The sequence below is a fragment of the Aristolochia californica genome, unplaced genomic scaffold (genome assembly GCF_029961685.1).
Source record: "Aristolochia californica isolate CCGP_79_NKW_82.1479 unplaced genomic scaffold, dmAriCali1.0.hap1 SCAF_9, whole genome shotgun sequence".
In the NCBI taxonomy this organism is placed as follows: Eukaryota; Viridiplantae; Streptophyta; class Magnoliopsida; order Piperales; family Aristolochiaceae; genus Aristolochia; species Aristolochia californica.
In genome coordinates this window covers 23,978,154-23,993,146 of record NW_027182290.1, presented here as the reverse complement: position 1 = coordinate 23,993,146, position 14,993 = coordinate 23,978,154, and the positions used below count along the sequence as shown (strand labels likewise).

The 14,993-nt window shown below is 36.0% G+C and overlaps 1 protein-coding gene and 1 non-coding gene across 2 annotated transcripts; one reads left to right on the top strand and one right to left on the bottom strand.

The window, feature by feature from the left end:
- Positions 1-1,099: 1,099 nt before the first annotated feature.
- On the bottom strand, positions 1,100-1,205 carry LOC137942264 (small nucleolar RNA R71). Its single transcript, XR_011110509.1, has one exon. It is a non-coding gene; the product is annotated as a small nucleolar RNA R71 (small nucleolar RNA).
- Positions 1,206-1,863: 658 nt separating this feature from the next.
- On the top strand, positions 1,864-3,144 carry LOC137940674 (uncharacterized). Its single transcript, XM_068785821.1, has one exon. The coding sequence runs from the start codon at positions 1,864-1,866 to the stop codon at positions 3,142-3,144; it is 1,281 nt and encodes a 426-aa protein (XP_068641922.1).
- Positions 3,145-14,993: the final 11,849 nt, after the last annotated feature.

Below are 14,993 nucleotides of genomic sequence, written 5' to 3'. Positions count from 1 at the left end.
TTTTTTATCTAACAATAACTATTTTTTTTTTTTTTTTGCCATAGGTGGAGATTTTGCTCATGCGGGGACGTATATTATTTTCTAGCATGAAGAGAAACAACTATAGTTTGTAAATTTATAATGAATTTATAGATTTTATTTGGGTGATTGTAAATTGATAGTGATATTTCATCTAATTTTGTTGTGTTTGATTATGGTATAGAGTTTATTCATAATGTTATGCAATGTAAGGAGTGTTTAGCCAATTTTATCGAGTGTATGGAGTGTATAAACAATTTCATGAAGTGTTTATGGAATGTATAGACAATTTTATGGAATGTTTATGGAGTGTTTATAGAGTGTTTATGCAGGTATTATGTATATAGATTAAGCCTAATTTTAAGTAGAGGTCATGCCGAATTTTATACAGGTGTTATATACATAGATTATGCCCAATTTAAAGTAGTGGTCATGCCCAATCTTATACATGTATTATATATATAGGTTATGTCCAATTTTATGTAGAGGTCATGCCCAATTTTAAGTAAAATATATGCATAATTGTATATACAATTTATTTGATATATTTTTTTGAAAAAATTTAAATGTATGTTGAAGCTTGAGCTCGGTTCAAAGCTCGGCTCGAACTCGGTAAAAATTTTTGGGCTCGAGCTCGATAACAATTTTAGGCTCGAGACTAGGCTCGGCTCGAGCTCGAGTTTGAAATATTTAAATCAAACTCGGCTCAAACATAGGCAAGTTCGGGCTCGGCTCGGCTTAATGCCACCCCTACCTACTGGGGTGACTGAAGATCAAATTAAATTATGAGCCTTTCCGTTTTCTTTGAAGGATTCGGCTAAGGTCTGTGATACAAACCATGTCACCAGCTTGTGTCACCATGGTCGGTCCCACATTGTAGTAAAGTAAACCTGGTCACATCCTCATGGTGGATCCCACTAGCTTGTGCCTCCATGGTGGACCCCACAATATAACAGAGTGTAAAACCAACCTTGGTTCACATCAGTTTGGCTCTATTATCTACCCTCCGGGAGTATTACCATATGGGGTGAGATGAAGAAATTTTTTTTGGAGAAATATTTCTCAGCTTCAAGGGCGGCCAACATTCAGAAAGAAATTTTTGGTGTAAGGTAGCATAACGGAGAGTCCCTACAAGAATATTGGGAACGTTTCAAGAAATTATGTGAATTTTTCCCCCATCATCATATTAGCGAGCAGCTTCTTATCCAGTATTTCTATGAGGACTTTCTACCCACTGATAGGAACATGATTGATGCTGCTAGTGGAGGAGCTTTGGTGGATAAAACTTCAGAGGCCGTGAGAAACTTGATTGAAAATATGGCGGCCAATTCTCAACAATTTGGCACTAGGCTTGACCTTCCATCTAAGAATGTTAATGACGTAAATATTTCCTCCCTTGAACAACAAATTGAGAGTCTAACTTCTCTTGTTCGTCAAATGGTTGTAGGTAATACGCAAACAACAAAGGTTGTGGGATTTATTCAGTAGTAGGGCATCTAACCGATATGTGCCCAACTCTTCAAGAGGAGACCACTAAGCAAGTGAATGCGGCGGGTGGTTTTCTTGGACATCCACAAAGGAAGTATGATCCCTATTCGAACACAAATAACATGGGATGGAGGGATCGTCCCAACCTTAGCTATGGGAATCCACAAGTTAATCAGCCCGCGACTCAAAATCACCCAAGTTACCAACAATATAGGCAGCCATATCCCCCTAAACAACAACTGGGCCAAACTTCCAATTCTGGTATGTCTTTAGAAGATATTTTTAAATCTCTTGCCACTAATAATTTTACAATTTCAACAGGAAACAAGGGCTAGTATTCAAAGTTAGGACAATCAGATGGGTCAGATCGCAACCGCAATTAGTCGGCTAGAGGCGCAAAGTTCGGGGAAATTACCCTCTCAAACGGTTGTAAATCCAAGAGAAAATGCAACTGCAATCTTTTTGAGAAGTGGAAAAGAGGTGGAGATTCCCTTAAAGGCAACCCCTGCATCGTCAGAGCAAGAAAAGGAGAAAAATGTCGTAACAGACAGGAACATTTCGAATGATGATGATGTACCTAAGCGTAATTGTCCACCTCTTTCTGATTATAAACCAGTTCCTCCTTTTTCTCAGGCTTTGGCAGATTCTAGAAAATATGAGCAAAATAAAGATTTATATGAGACTTTTTGTAGATGTGAGGTAAATATTCCATTTTTAGATGTTATTAAACAAGTGCCTCATTATGCTAAATTCCTGAAAGAAATGTGCACAATTAAGAGAAAACATAAACTTAAAGGATGCGAGAAGGTGAGAGTAGGGGAGAATGTTTCTACAATTATTCAAAGAAAACTCCCTGTGAAGTGCAAAGATCCAAGTATGTTTACTATCCCTTGTACATTAGGTAACACCAGATTTGAGAAGGCCATGATAGATTTAGGAGCTTCGATTAATGTCATGCCCTATTCTATATATGCTTCTTTGAAACTTGAACCTTTGAATAAAACTGGTGTTCTGATTCAATTGGTTGATAGATCCAATTCCTATCCTAAGGGTGTAGTTGAGGATGTTCTTGTGCAAGTTAATGATTTGATTTTCCCTACTAATTTATCTGTGCTAGATATGGAAAATGGTGACCAAACTGCTCCTATTTTTTTTGGAAGACCATTCTTAAAGGCATCCAAGACTAAGATAGATGTTTATAGTGGCACACTTACCATGGAATTTGATGGTGAAATTTTTAAGTTTAACATTTATGATGCCATAAAATATTGTAGTGATGATAATCTTATTTATTCTATTGATGTGATTGATCCTTTTGCACAGGAAATTTTTGAACTTGATAGAAAAGATGAATTGGAAGTAGCCATTAGTAAGCATCTTGAGAAAGAGAATAAGGAGTTAGCCTTGAGTTATGATTTGCAAGAAACTGTTGCAGTGTTGAATGATATTCCACAGTTACAACAGTCAGGTAACGTTCTTTGTATTGTGTTACCGGTTTCTAATGAGAGGCCTTTACTCTCTGTTTTGCAGGCTCCCACTCTAGATTTCAAGCCTCTTTCAAATCACCTCAAGTACGTGTTCCTTGGAAATGGAGGAATGTTACCAGTGATCATATTCAGTAAACTTAGTGCACCGTAAGAAGAAAAGCATGTGCAGGATGAACTTCATTTGCAGGAAACGTTCCCTGATGAGCAATTGCTCGCCGCGAGTGTGACATTACCTTGGTATGCGAATATTTTAAATTATTTGGTTACTAATATGTTACCTCCTGGTTTGTCTATGGCTCAAAGAGATGAGGTCAAGAGTGATGCCAAATACTATGTGTGGAAAGACCCATAAATATGGAAGCATTGAGTCAATTCAATGACAATAAACAAAAACGCTACTTGGGAGGCAACCCAAGGGGAGTTCGTTCCTTTTTCTCTTTATTTTCGCATTTATATTTTGGTTATTTGTGCCTTCTCTTTACATTTCACCTTAAATTTGGGACAATGTAGGTTCTAAGTGTGGGGGAGAGGATTTAGGTTGTGTTTCAATTCCGTTTAAAAAAAAAAAACGCAAAAAAAAATTCTTTTTTTTGTGGTTTTTAATGATTTTTGGTTGTGTATGTCATGAGCAAGATTAAATTAGGCTCATGAAAGATTCATAACATGATTGAATAAGTAATCTTCCAACTGAGAATGAATTAGTCTAGTTATTTTCTTTGAAGATGGTAGTGACTGAATTTGGTAGACAAAAGCTAGTGAGATTTTGAGCCTTTAGATTGACACATCCATACCAGTATCACTATTTTCTTTCATGAGAGATAATCTTCCATGAATTTTTTTCTCTAGAACTTATCTTGATTCTCTTTGAGGTCACATTGACACATGCATGCATGAACATGATTAAGGCCCTCTTTGTTATAAGTTAGATAAGCCAAATAGCCTACCTTGTAATTAAATATTTTTCCTTTTGTTGAACCCTTTGAAATTATTTGTTTTTTTTTTGTGTGAACCCACGTTTCAAGCTTTAAACATGAAAAAAAGAAAAAAAAAACTTTACCCAAGCCGTAGAGCTAGTGGAGCATTGTTCATCATTATGGTTCGTGTGGGTGTGCAAGAAATAAGTGTGGGGGTGTCTGGATTTGTGGTATGGCTATGACTGGTGAAACAGAACATGTTTTCATCCTAAATTCATGAGTTCCATTTTTAGTAAAACAAAAAGGTGAAGAGAAAAAGAAAAGAAGAAAGGAAGTGATGGAGGGAATGGCTTTTAAAGTTACAAACTGTCAGTGTTCATAATTCCCCCTAAAATTCAAAGAAAGGGGTCTATTTATACGAGATAGATACAAATTGAAGAAGATGCTGAGTGGAGTGATTGGTTTTACATGTCTAATATATTCGAGCTTGAGTTGATTCATTTTTACTCCACTAGTTTCTAAGGCTTTTGAGCTACACTCCCAAATATTTCTCACCTTGATCCTAAACCCAATTACAACCCTTGAAAAGTCTTTATGATTTGTGTTATGCATGTGATCTGAGTGGTGGAGAATGAGAAGATATGCAAGCCTATGGTAGATCATTTTCATTGGAATGAATTTGAGAGAAACACATACCCTTCAAACACATGAGAGTCGAGTGTTTATTTCTGTGAGGGTCTACTTATTTAGTATACTCAATCTTTGAATGAAATGCTTACTATGCAATTATAAGTTGTTTAAGAATTTTTGTTCATGATATGTTATGAGTTTTGAAGAGTTTGGTTGTTTTTTGTTGATAGCGTTACAACCTTGTTGTTTTTTGGAAAGTGAATTTGAGTTTTGCCCGAGGACAAGCAAAAGCTAAGTGTGGGGGAATTTGATGAGAATGAAAAATGTCATATTTTTATACCTTAACGCTTATGTTTTTATAATTATTTGGTGCCTAAATAAACTCATTATTCTTATATTTTGATTTAGGATGCGAATGGAAGCCTTAAGTGCAAAACAAAGTTAATTATTGATTCATAATCTGGGCATACCTCTCTCATCCGAGCTCTGATGGAAATTATTCAAAATGCTATGGAATTCAAAGAAAACTTTCTACAACTTTTATGTTTTAAAATTTGAGCAGTACGGGCTTCATCCAGGTCGAAACCAGGCTTGAAGTCGCGGCACATGCACTGTGACCCAGACCAGATGCACGAAAAGAAAAACCCTAAACCGAAAATAAAAGGAGAAAAGGAGTTTGGCGCCCCTGACCTCATTTTCTCTTCTCCAGCTTTTCCTCTCACTTTTCTCTAGTTTTTTCCTTTAGATTTCTTCATGGTCCTGCGTGGCTTAACTTTCAGACTTGGTCAAAGGAAACTGAAGCCTCGGTATCAATACAACTGTGAGATCTGATTGTTTTCATCGTTCAATATATATTTTGAGTATCTGATGTTCTTCTATAATTTTATTTCATGATTGACTCATTTAATTACTAAGAAGCCTACTAGTTTATTACTCGTTGCAATCTACTGCTAGGTTATATGTCAAATCTGTGATTGTTTGATCTCTCTAACCTGTGAAGAAATCGAGTTTTAATGATTTGATGCATCAGGAATTATAAGATCTTGAGAAGAACGTTGGACTAAATTAAATTCTTCCACTTGTGCTTGTGTTGTTTAGCTTCATCGATCTCTCTAATTCTTAAGGTTGCTACTAAATTAAACCTTTAGCGTTTGTCTTGGGTTGTTTAGTTGTTAGGGTTAATTGGATCGCTTGTTTTCTAATTAACTATGGAAGGAGAGATAGGAAGATAGTTCCAATGGAGAATATTCAAGTGCGAATTGATATATGCTTGCATCGATGATCAGTTGTGAAATTCCGATGGTGGATGTTGACTTAGACCAAGGTTTGTTCTTTTGATTGATTTCGATTCTTTTAATTTGAATTGTGTCCAAGTTGTTTTTTTAAAAGTGATTTCATTATACTCAACGCCCAACCCCCCCCCCCCCCCCCCCCCCATTCTTGTTCACGTAGCATAAAAGAAGATTGATCCTTACTCGCACTACTACATATATTTTTAGGAGTATATGTTTTATTTTTTGTTGCCTGCGATAACACACCAATTGGTTGCTATATGAATAACTACCTGATTATCACAATGAAGTTGTATGAGTTTAGTTACCTAGAACCCTACCTCATTCAAGAAATATTTGAGCCATAATAGCTCACTTACTGTATGCATCATATTCCGCTTCTACACTTGACCTTGCTACCACACTTTGATTTTTGTTTCTCCATGTGATTAGATTGCCTTCAACTATTGGGCAATAACTAGAGGTGGATTTTCTATCAACTGGAGAATTTTCCTAGTCTACATATGCAAAACCCTCTATATTAGTGTGTCAATGGTTTCTGAATGATAACACTTGACTAGGGCTTTTCTGTAAGCATTAGAGGATCCTCTCCAATGGCACCCAATGAGACTACTAGAGTCGATGCATGAACTGACTAATAACACTTACTAAATAAGATACATCTAGTCTTGTAGCCATGTTTATTATATTATTTTTCTAACTAAATATTGGAATCGTCCAACATCAACATCACTGTCAATTTAAGCACAAAGTTTAACATCCGACTTCATAGGTGTATCAGTTGGCTTACACCCAAGCTTTCCTATTTCTTGTAACAGATCAATCACATACTTTCTCTATGATAGAACAATTCCATGGCAAGATTGGAGGACTTCTATACCCAAGAAGCATTTGAGAAGCCCTAAGTCCTTTGTTTGGAACTCTTTGTTCAAATATTTCGTGACTTCTATGATCATTGCTAGTAATAATAATATCATCAACATATACTGCCATGAGGATCTTCGATTGAGTGGTGTTTTTTATGAATATTGAGTAATCACTCTCACACCTCTTGAACCCAAGCTGAGTAACAACTATAGGGAACATATCAATACCAAGCCTGTGGAGATTGCTTGAGCCCATAGATTGCCTTTTTTTAACTTGTAGTCCTTCTCCCTCACAACCACATAACTAGGCGGTTGCATCATATAGACCTCCTCTAATAGGTCACCATTTAAAAAGGTGTTCTTAACATCCAACTAATATATAGCCCATTTAAAACTAACCACAAGAGAGATAAGAACCCGAACTAAATTCATCTTGTCCAGTAGAGAGAATGTCTCATCATAGTCAATACCATAGGACTGAGTGTAACCCTTAGCAACTAACCTTGCTTTATACCAAGCCATAGTGCCATTTGGATTATAATTTAAGGCAAACACCCACTTGAAACCTACTACCTTCTTGGTGGTTCAAAAAGTAGTCAAACCCCAAGTAGAATTTTTGTGCATGACTTGAATCTCTTCATCCATGGCAGCTTTCAATCGTGGATCACTAGAAGCCTCTTCATAACTACTGGAACATGAGTAGATGATATGGATAACAAAAAAGACGCACAATTTGAAGATAATCTATGAGCAGATACATAATGGGAGATAGGATGTAATGTGGATGGCGGAAGAGTAATAGTGTGGGGTTCTTTGCGAAGAACAATAGGACGGGTGTCAAATGTGGAACAACCACAACTGGAGATGATGGAGAAGAACTTACCTCAAAAGCATCATGAGGTTTCATAGGTGAGTAGCCAGTTGGAAGTGAGAGAGGGATCTCATGTGCTTGATCATCATGTAGAAGTTGGTGGTCAATTGGCACATTTGGCTTGGCATACTTGCAGAAGAAATAACAAGCAGGGGGAGCAAGTCGTGAAGTAAGTTCGGTCCACAAAGAATATGTCATGAGCAGAAACAAAGGTTTTCTTGACAACCGCTGAGTAACACACTTACCCTTTCTAATTTTTGGAATATTCCAAGAAAATACATTTTAATCACCCTTGGAGAGAACCTATACTATTGAGTGACTAGATTTAGAACAAATGATGTGCAACCAAACACATGCAGTGTTAATGGAAATTGATTTGAATCATGAAATAACTTAGAAAAGGGTGTTTGACCATGGAGAACACTAGAGAGCATGCAATTAATAAAAAAACAAGCAGTAAGAACCACATATGGCCAATAAAACTATGGGACATTTATAGAAATCATTGTTGTATGCAAGTACCATATGTTTGTTTTTCCTTTTAGGCACAACATTCTACGATGGGGTACAAGCACATGAGGATTGGTGGATAATACCCTTTTGTTGACATATGATTATAAACTGAGAGGAGCAATACTTCTTTGCATTATCAGATCCAAATCTCTGAACCATTGTATGGAACAGAGTTTCCACCATAGCATAAAAGTCAATAAAGATAGAAAATACTCCAGACCTATCTTTTATCAAGTATAACCATGTGACCCTGGTATGCTCATCCACAAAGACAACAAAACACCTAGTTTGAGAAATATTTAGGGCATTAAATTGGCCCCAAAACATCATATTGAATTAAAACAAATGGTCGAGAAGCAGTATTGTTTCCCTTGGGTTGAAACATTGTTCTATGATGTTTCCAAAGCTCACAAAATTCACATAACAAGTGAGAAATGGAACTAAGAGATGGAACTAATGACTTCAAATTTGACAAAGAAGGGTGGTCTACTCAGTTGTGCCAATGATGTGCATCTCTATCTATAGCTACTACCGTGGTCAAAATGGTGGGATCCATAAAGTAAAGACCCCCTCTCACATAACCTCCACTGATCACCTACTTCACCAAGATGTCTTGGAAAAAATAATGAGATGGAAAAAAGGACCAAAGCAGTTCAGTATTGTACTTAACTGACAGAAAAACATAAGATTAAGTGGAAATTGTGGCACAAATAAAATATTTTTGAGTGAGAGAGAAGGGTATAATATGGATGTACCAACACCTTAAATTTTTGTTGGACATCCACCTACAATGGATGCATACAGGTTCATAGAACAAGGTGACAAGTTTGACAAGGTATTGAAATGACTAGTAAGACGTTCAAAGGCAACTAAATCAATAATCCAAGAAGGAGAGCTAGAATGTGAAGTCAAGGAAAACACACTTGTTGTAGCAACGATAGTTGAAGGTGCAATAATTAGATGCTTTTAATTTCTGAAATAAAGCATAGTCTTCTTCTGATAGTGTGCCTTTTGATGAGTCACTAGGCACTTCATTGTTTAATGGAGTGGTAGGGTTGGAGGTTTGCTGGACCTTGAACTAATCCACTCTTCCATGTAGATTCCAAAACTTATCAACCCGATGATTATTCAGCCCACAAAAAGTACATTTTCTATTTTGAATAGATTTGAAGGAATTAGAGTTTGAATCACTACCACTCCTTCCTCTGCCTCTACCATAGGATTTACCACCTCTTCTTTGTCCTCTTCCTTGGCTGTTACTCCCCCTTCCTTGGAAGTTCATGAGAGAATTTTCTACTTGACTTGGCTGACTGCGCCCTTAAGTGTAGTTGCACGCACATCATTAAAGGAAGGTCTAGCAATTGAACTTAACACCTGATTTTTTTCTACAACCAAATAGGATTATAGATTGGAAAGACATATGACTACCAAAAAGTCTTCTATTTGTGTTTCTTGAGTGTCAATATTTGTTGTGTATGGTTGAGCATCAATCCATTCTTGAAGCAAGCCTTAGAATCTAGTAAAATATTCATGAAGATTTCCATCATGCTTTGTTTTATGCATCTCTTGAAATATCTTAAAAACCTTTTGAAAGAAATCAAAAGTATAATATAGTTGAGAGAATGTATCCCAAATATCCTTTGTTGTGTTTAGATGAATAAGTTATTTGCAACAACTTCTTCCATACTATTGATTTACCAACTTATTATTGATGTATATTCTTTAACCAGTTATGATAAGAGGCCTCATCTTCATGCATAGGTGATTGGTTTAAATGGCTAACAAGGTCCCCTATGATTAATAATCATTTAATCAATTGTGACCATGACACGTAGTTCCTTCAACTCTTGTGAGGAATTGTAGTGATCTCAAAGTATCATGCTTGCTAAACTCAACATATGATGAGGAGGAGTTACTTGAGAACTCAGTCACGCTTAGACCAGATTCAATACTTAAATTTAAGATTATACACAGTGCTAATGATTCAAATAATAATTGTTAGAATATGGGCCCAAGCCCACAAAGCCAAGGAAGGCACACATATCTAAGAGTGGTGGAAGATGGGCCTAAACCAATAAGATATGGTTCTACAGAAGATGGGCTCAAGCCCACATGACCAAGGAAGGTCCACATACCTAAGAATGTTGGAAGATAGATCCAAGCCCATAAGATATGGGACCCACCATGATCATGTGAGGTGGCATAAGAAGTCTAACATAGCCACAATTATTATGGAAGCAGGTCTCACATAAGAGTTTCAGTTTAAAGGTGTTTTAGTCATGTTAATCTTCTATTTATTTTGGGTTATTTAATTATGCTAGGACTTATATTTAAGTGTTAGAGTTTGGGTGTAATTGGGACAAAGGTAGTTTTATTGTAATTAGACTCTTCTACCTTCCTCTATTATAAATAGAGGTTCATATACTCTGATTATAATAAGTCAATGAAGTATTTCTCTTTTATATAAATTCAACATGGTATCAGAGCAGGTTCAATGAGTTGACTTGGTCAACCTACAAAGATAATGAGATCCTTTTCTCTAAACCCTAAACCCTAAGTCTAAGTTCTTTTTTTTTTTCAATCCCTACACCTGTTAGTTTTCCTTTTATTTTTCACCTCTATAATGAGATTTTCATATTACAAAATATATATTGAAGGAAATATATTCAAGTCTTATTTCCAATAAAAAAGGTTTTTTTTCCAATCAGAGTTATATAAAAAGATAAATTAATATTTAAAGCACCGAAGGTTAGATTGCAAAAGAGGTTATATGGAGAATTACATATTAAAAGAAATATTTGTAAGTCTATTTTCTTACCTATTCAACCAATTCTCGATCTGAGTTTTTTATAGTGATATATTGATCTTGGAAGAGTCAATGGTCATTCCGAAAAAAAAGGAAAAACAGTACTTGGTACAGCCTGATGAAAGAGACCGAAATCTAATAAATTATTTATCTTCAAATAATTATATTTTATGAAGAGAGTTATTGAAATTTATTTAAGTCTAGTTTCATAAGGAGAAAATTTCATGTCAATCTAATCTATATTTAAAAATATATTTGCATTGGAAGAATCAAAGATCATGCTGGTATTCTGTTGTATTGGAAAATCCGAATTTAAGCCCATTATTTTGCGTCACTTCTTGAGTTGCTATATCAAGAAAATATCTTTTTTCTCCCTGGTTTGCTGGTTTATTTATACATCTCTGTTATTTTGGCTTATTGCTATATCTATGACATTTGGTTCGAATCGGGATCACTACCATTACCTCCCAGCGTGAGAGGGAGAAGTACAAGAATTACAAGAAAGAGGTATTTTATTCCATATGTTGTGGATAAGTTTTATGTGACTAAAATATTCAAGAAAGGGGAAGCACAAATGAAGCTTGTGCATCTAAGAAGAAATTTTTATATCAGATTATTTCATGGATCCTTTTACAAGGTTTATTATTTTGGTTCATGTTATATGTTGGAAAATAGTCGTGTTATATTCAACTGTAGCTATTATGTCTCTTTGGATGAGACATTATTATTGAAGAAGAGGTGGCCTCAATAACCTTTCTCATACCATCATTTATTATACCCCATAAAAAATACCAACAGTTGAGATTCCAGGATGGAGGAACATTATACCCCGTCAAAAATTTCAACGGTTGGGATTCCAAGATGGAGGAACTTAATATCCCATCAAAATAGCAACAGTTGGGATTCCATGATGGAGGAACTTAATACCCTATAAAAAATATCTACGGTTGGGATTCCATGACGGAGGAACTTAATACCCCGTAAAAAATATCAACGGTTGGGATTCCATGATGGAAGAACTTAATACCTCGTAAAAAATATCAATGGTTCGGATTCCATGACGGAGGAAATTTATACCCCATAAAAAAATATCAATGGTTGGGATTCCATGACAGAGGAACTTTATACCCTGTCAAAAATATCAACGGTTGGGACACCGTGATGGAGGAACTTGATACCCCGTCAAAAATATCTACAAGTGAGAGTCGATGTCCGGATTGGGACACTGTGATGGATGAACTTATTATTACATGTATGTTATACCCCCCTTAATTGTCCAGTTAGGCCTCATGGAAGAGAGTAGTAGCGTGAGGGAGAGTGTTGGAAGATGTGGAGGATTGTCATTTTATACAAAAAAATTTCACATACCATTTGCAGCAAGCTGGGAGTTCATGATGTTCTCTCACACCCTATATGAGGGGGAGTGTTGGAAGATGGGCCCAAACCCACACGACCAAGGAGTGCCCATATATCTAAGAGCGTTGGAAGATGGCCCCAAGCCCATAAGATATGGATCCACAAAAGATGGGCTCAAGCCCACACGACCAAGGAAGGCTCACATACCTAAGAATGTTGGAAGATGGGCCCAAGCCCATAAGATATGGGATCCACCATGATCACGTGAGGTGGCGTAAGAAGTCTTACACAATAAGAAGTCTAACAAAGCTACAATTATTATGGAAGCAGGTCTCACAGGAAAGTTTTAGTTTAAAGGTGTTTTAGTCATATTAATCTTCTATTTATTTTGGGTAATTTAATTATTCTAGGACTTATCTTTAAGTGTTTGAGTTTGGGTGTTATTGGGACAAAGGTAGTTTTATTGTAATTGGACTCTACTACCTTCCTCTATTATAAATAGAGGTTCATGTACTCTGATTATAATAAGTCAATGAAGAATTTATTCTTTCCATAAATTCAACAATAAATCTTAGAAAACTGATAAAAAAACATGCAGAAATAATGGCAGAAACTATGAGGACAAACAACACAACTTGTGGCTATGAAGAGGAATAGATCACAACAATCTAACTCACTTTTTATTAAACAAAATATTTCAGAAATTACGACATATATGTTGCTGGAATAGAGAGGATTATCAGGTATCAAAGTACTCCAAATAAATGCATCAAACAATAGCTAAACATAAGAGCATAACCTGACACAAACATGCATAATCTCCAAGACCTGCATGCATAGAACCAAAGAGTTGAAGCAGCTCACGAACTTGAATTAAGCAACCATCAATTCCAGCAATTAAAACACAAACTTAATGCTGGAAAAAATAAATAAATTAGACCACAATCAAACTTCACTTAGATTTTAGATTGACAAACACACCTGAGATAAGAATTAAGCACAACATCACACAAACATACATAATCTCCAAGACATGTATGCATAGAACCAAGGAGTTGAAGCAACGCACAAACTTGAATTAAGCAACCATCAATTAAAACACAAAATTCTGGAAAAATAAGAAATTAGACCATGATCACACTTCAACCTAGAATTCAGATTGGCACACACACGCATGAGCTAAGAATTTTCCAAACATAGCCTTCAAAACCTAACTTAGGGTTTTAATGAGGTGAAGGGTCAATATAATTCTCATCAAGGGGAGATATTTCAAGGGACTTTTCAAAATAATAAATGTGAATTTTTTCATGAATTTTATGGACAAATACATCAGCAACATCTACTTCATGTAAAACTAGAATTCAGCAATGCTTGAACCATGAAGAGCTCATTTTTTTCAAGGGAGATACCAAGGATTTCAAAACGAATTTTGAATAAACTAGAGATAATTTTGGATGGACTAAAACTTGAATTGAAGGATATAACACACTTATCGGGGATTTAGACCTTACTGGAATTTAAAAAACAACGCCTTTTCTCCTTAAGAAAACAACACTTTGCCTCCTTCACTTGTTGGAAATTTGTCTCCTTTGTACACTTCAATTATTTTTTAGCAGATTTGATTGACAAGCCTAGGATCCCTGCCCTTATACCATGTTAGATTTTATGGTTGCATGCTTAGAAGGTTTAGGGTTTGAGAGAAGAGAGTGAAAAAAGAAGAAGAGAATGGAGAAAGAGAGTACTCGTGTGACACAAAGAGAGGCGAGAAAAGAGAGAATTGGGGCATGTACACTTGAACCCTCCCCCTACTTATTATGTAAGGATTTGTTACCCTAATACATGAGTAAAAGAAAGAACATCAACTTATATATAATTACATCTCATACAACTCACTCACTTAATCCAGCCAAAAGAGTTAATTAGTGGAATTTTCCTAACAAGGGTTCTTGGGTAGTGAATACCATGAGGGGAACATCATTGTGTTAATCGTGGTGTATGCATATTTCATTTTACAATTGCTTTAATTTTAAAATTAGCACACTTCCTTTAAAATTTAAAAATTCACCTGTCATGCTGTCATGCTATATGTTTGAGAATAGTACCATCAGCATGGTAACTTTTTTATTTTAGACACCCCCACTTCTTCCCGGGCTCCCACCTGTAAGGTGGGGAACAAGATCTCATGTGTGATTTTTAATCAAGGTGTTAAACTTGACTTCCGTTTGCTTTCCCATGTGAAATGGTTAAGGTAGTCTTGTAAGAAGTGGGTTTAGTAGTGTTATCAATATAAGAGCACTCAAATTGATGGACTACCCTTTAGTTAGCATATCACATCCATCCTCCACCCCTTTGGAGTCGACTTCTCTGACAAAGAAAGGGTTGACCTCACTAAGAAGATGAGAATTGGTGAAGTCAAAGTTGGCAAATTGGGATTTTCCAAATGCTAAGGAAGATGGGTCCGAAAGGACCAATTTGGGAGGTTGTTGGAGATGACTCTAGAGATGAGCCAAGCCCTAATTGATGATAGGAAGACCAATTCTACTTTGTGAAGAGGAAGAGAACCGATGCCTCCTCCTCCTCATCCAACCAACTTCAGAAGCTTGAGGACGACATAGCTAAACTCAAGTCTGGTTTGAAAGAACTCGAGGGATAACTCAAACTTCAATCCCTTCTCCACAATGTCATCAGCCTCAAGACTCATAAAAGTATAGTCATTACACATGACTAGTCAATCACACCTTTTCATTGATCA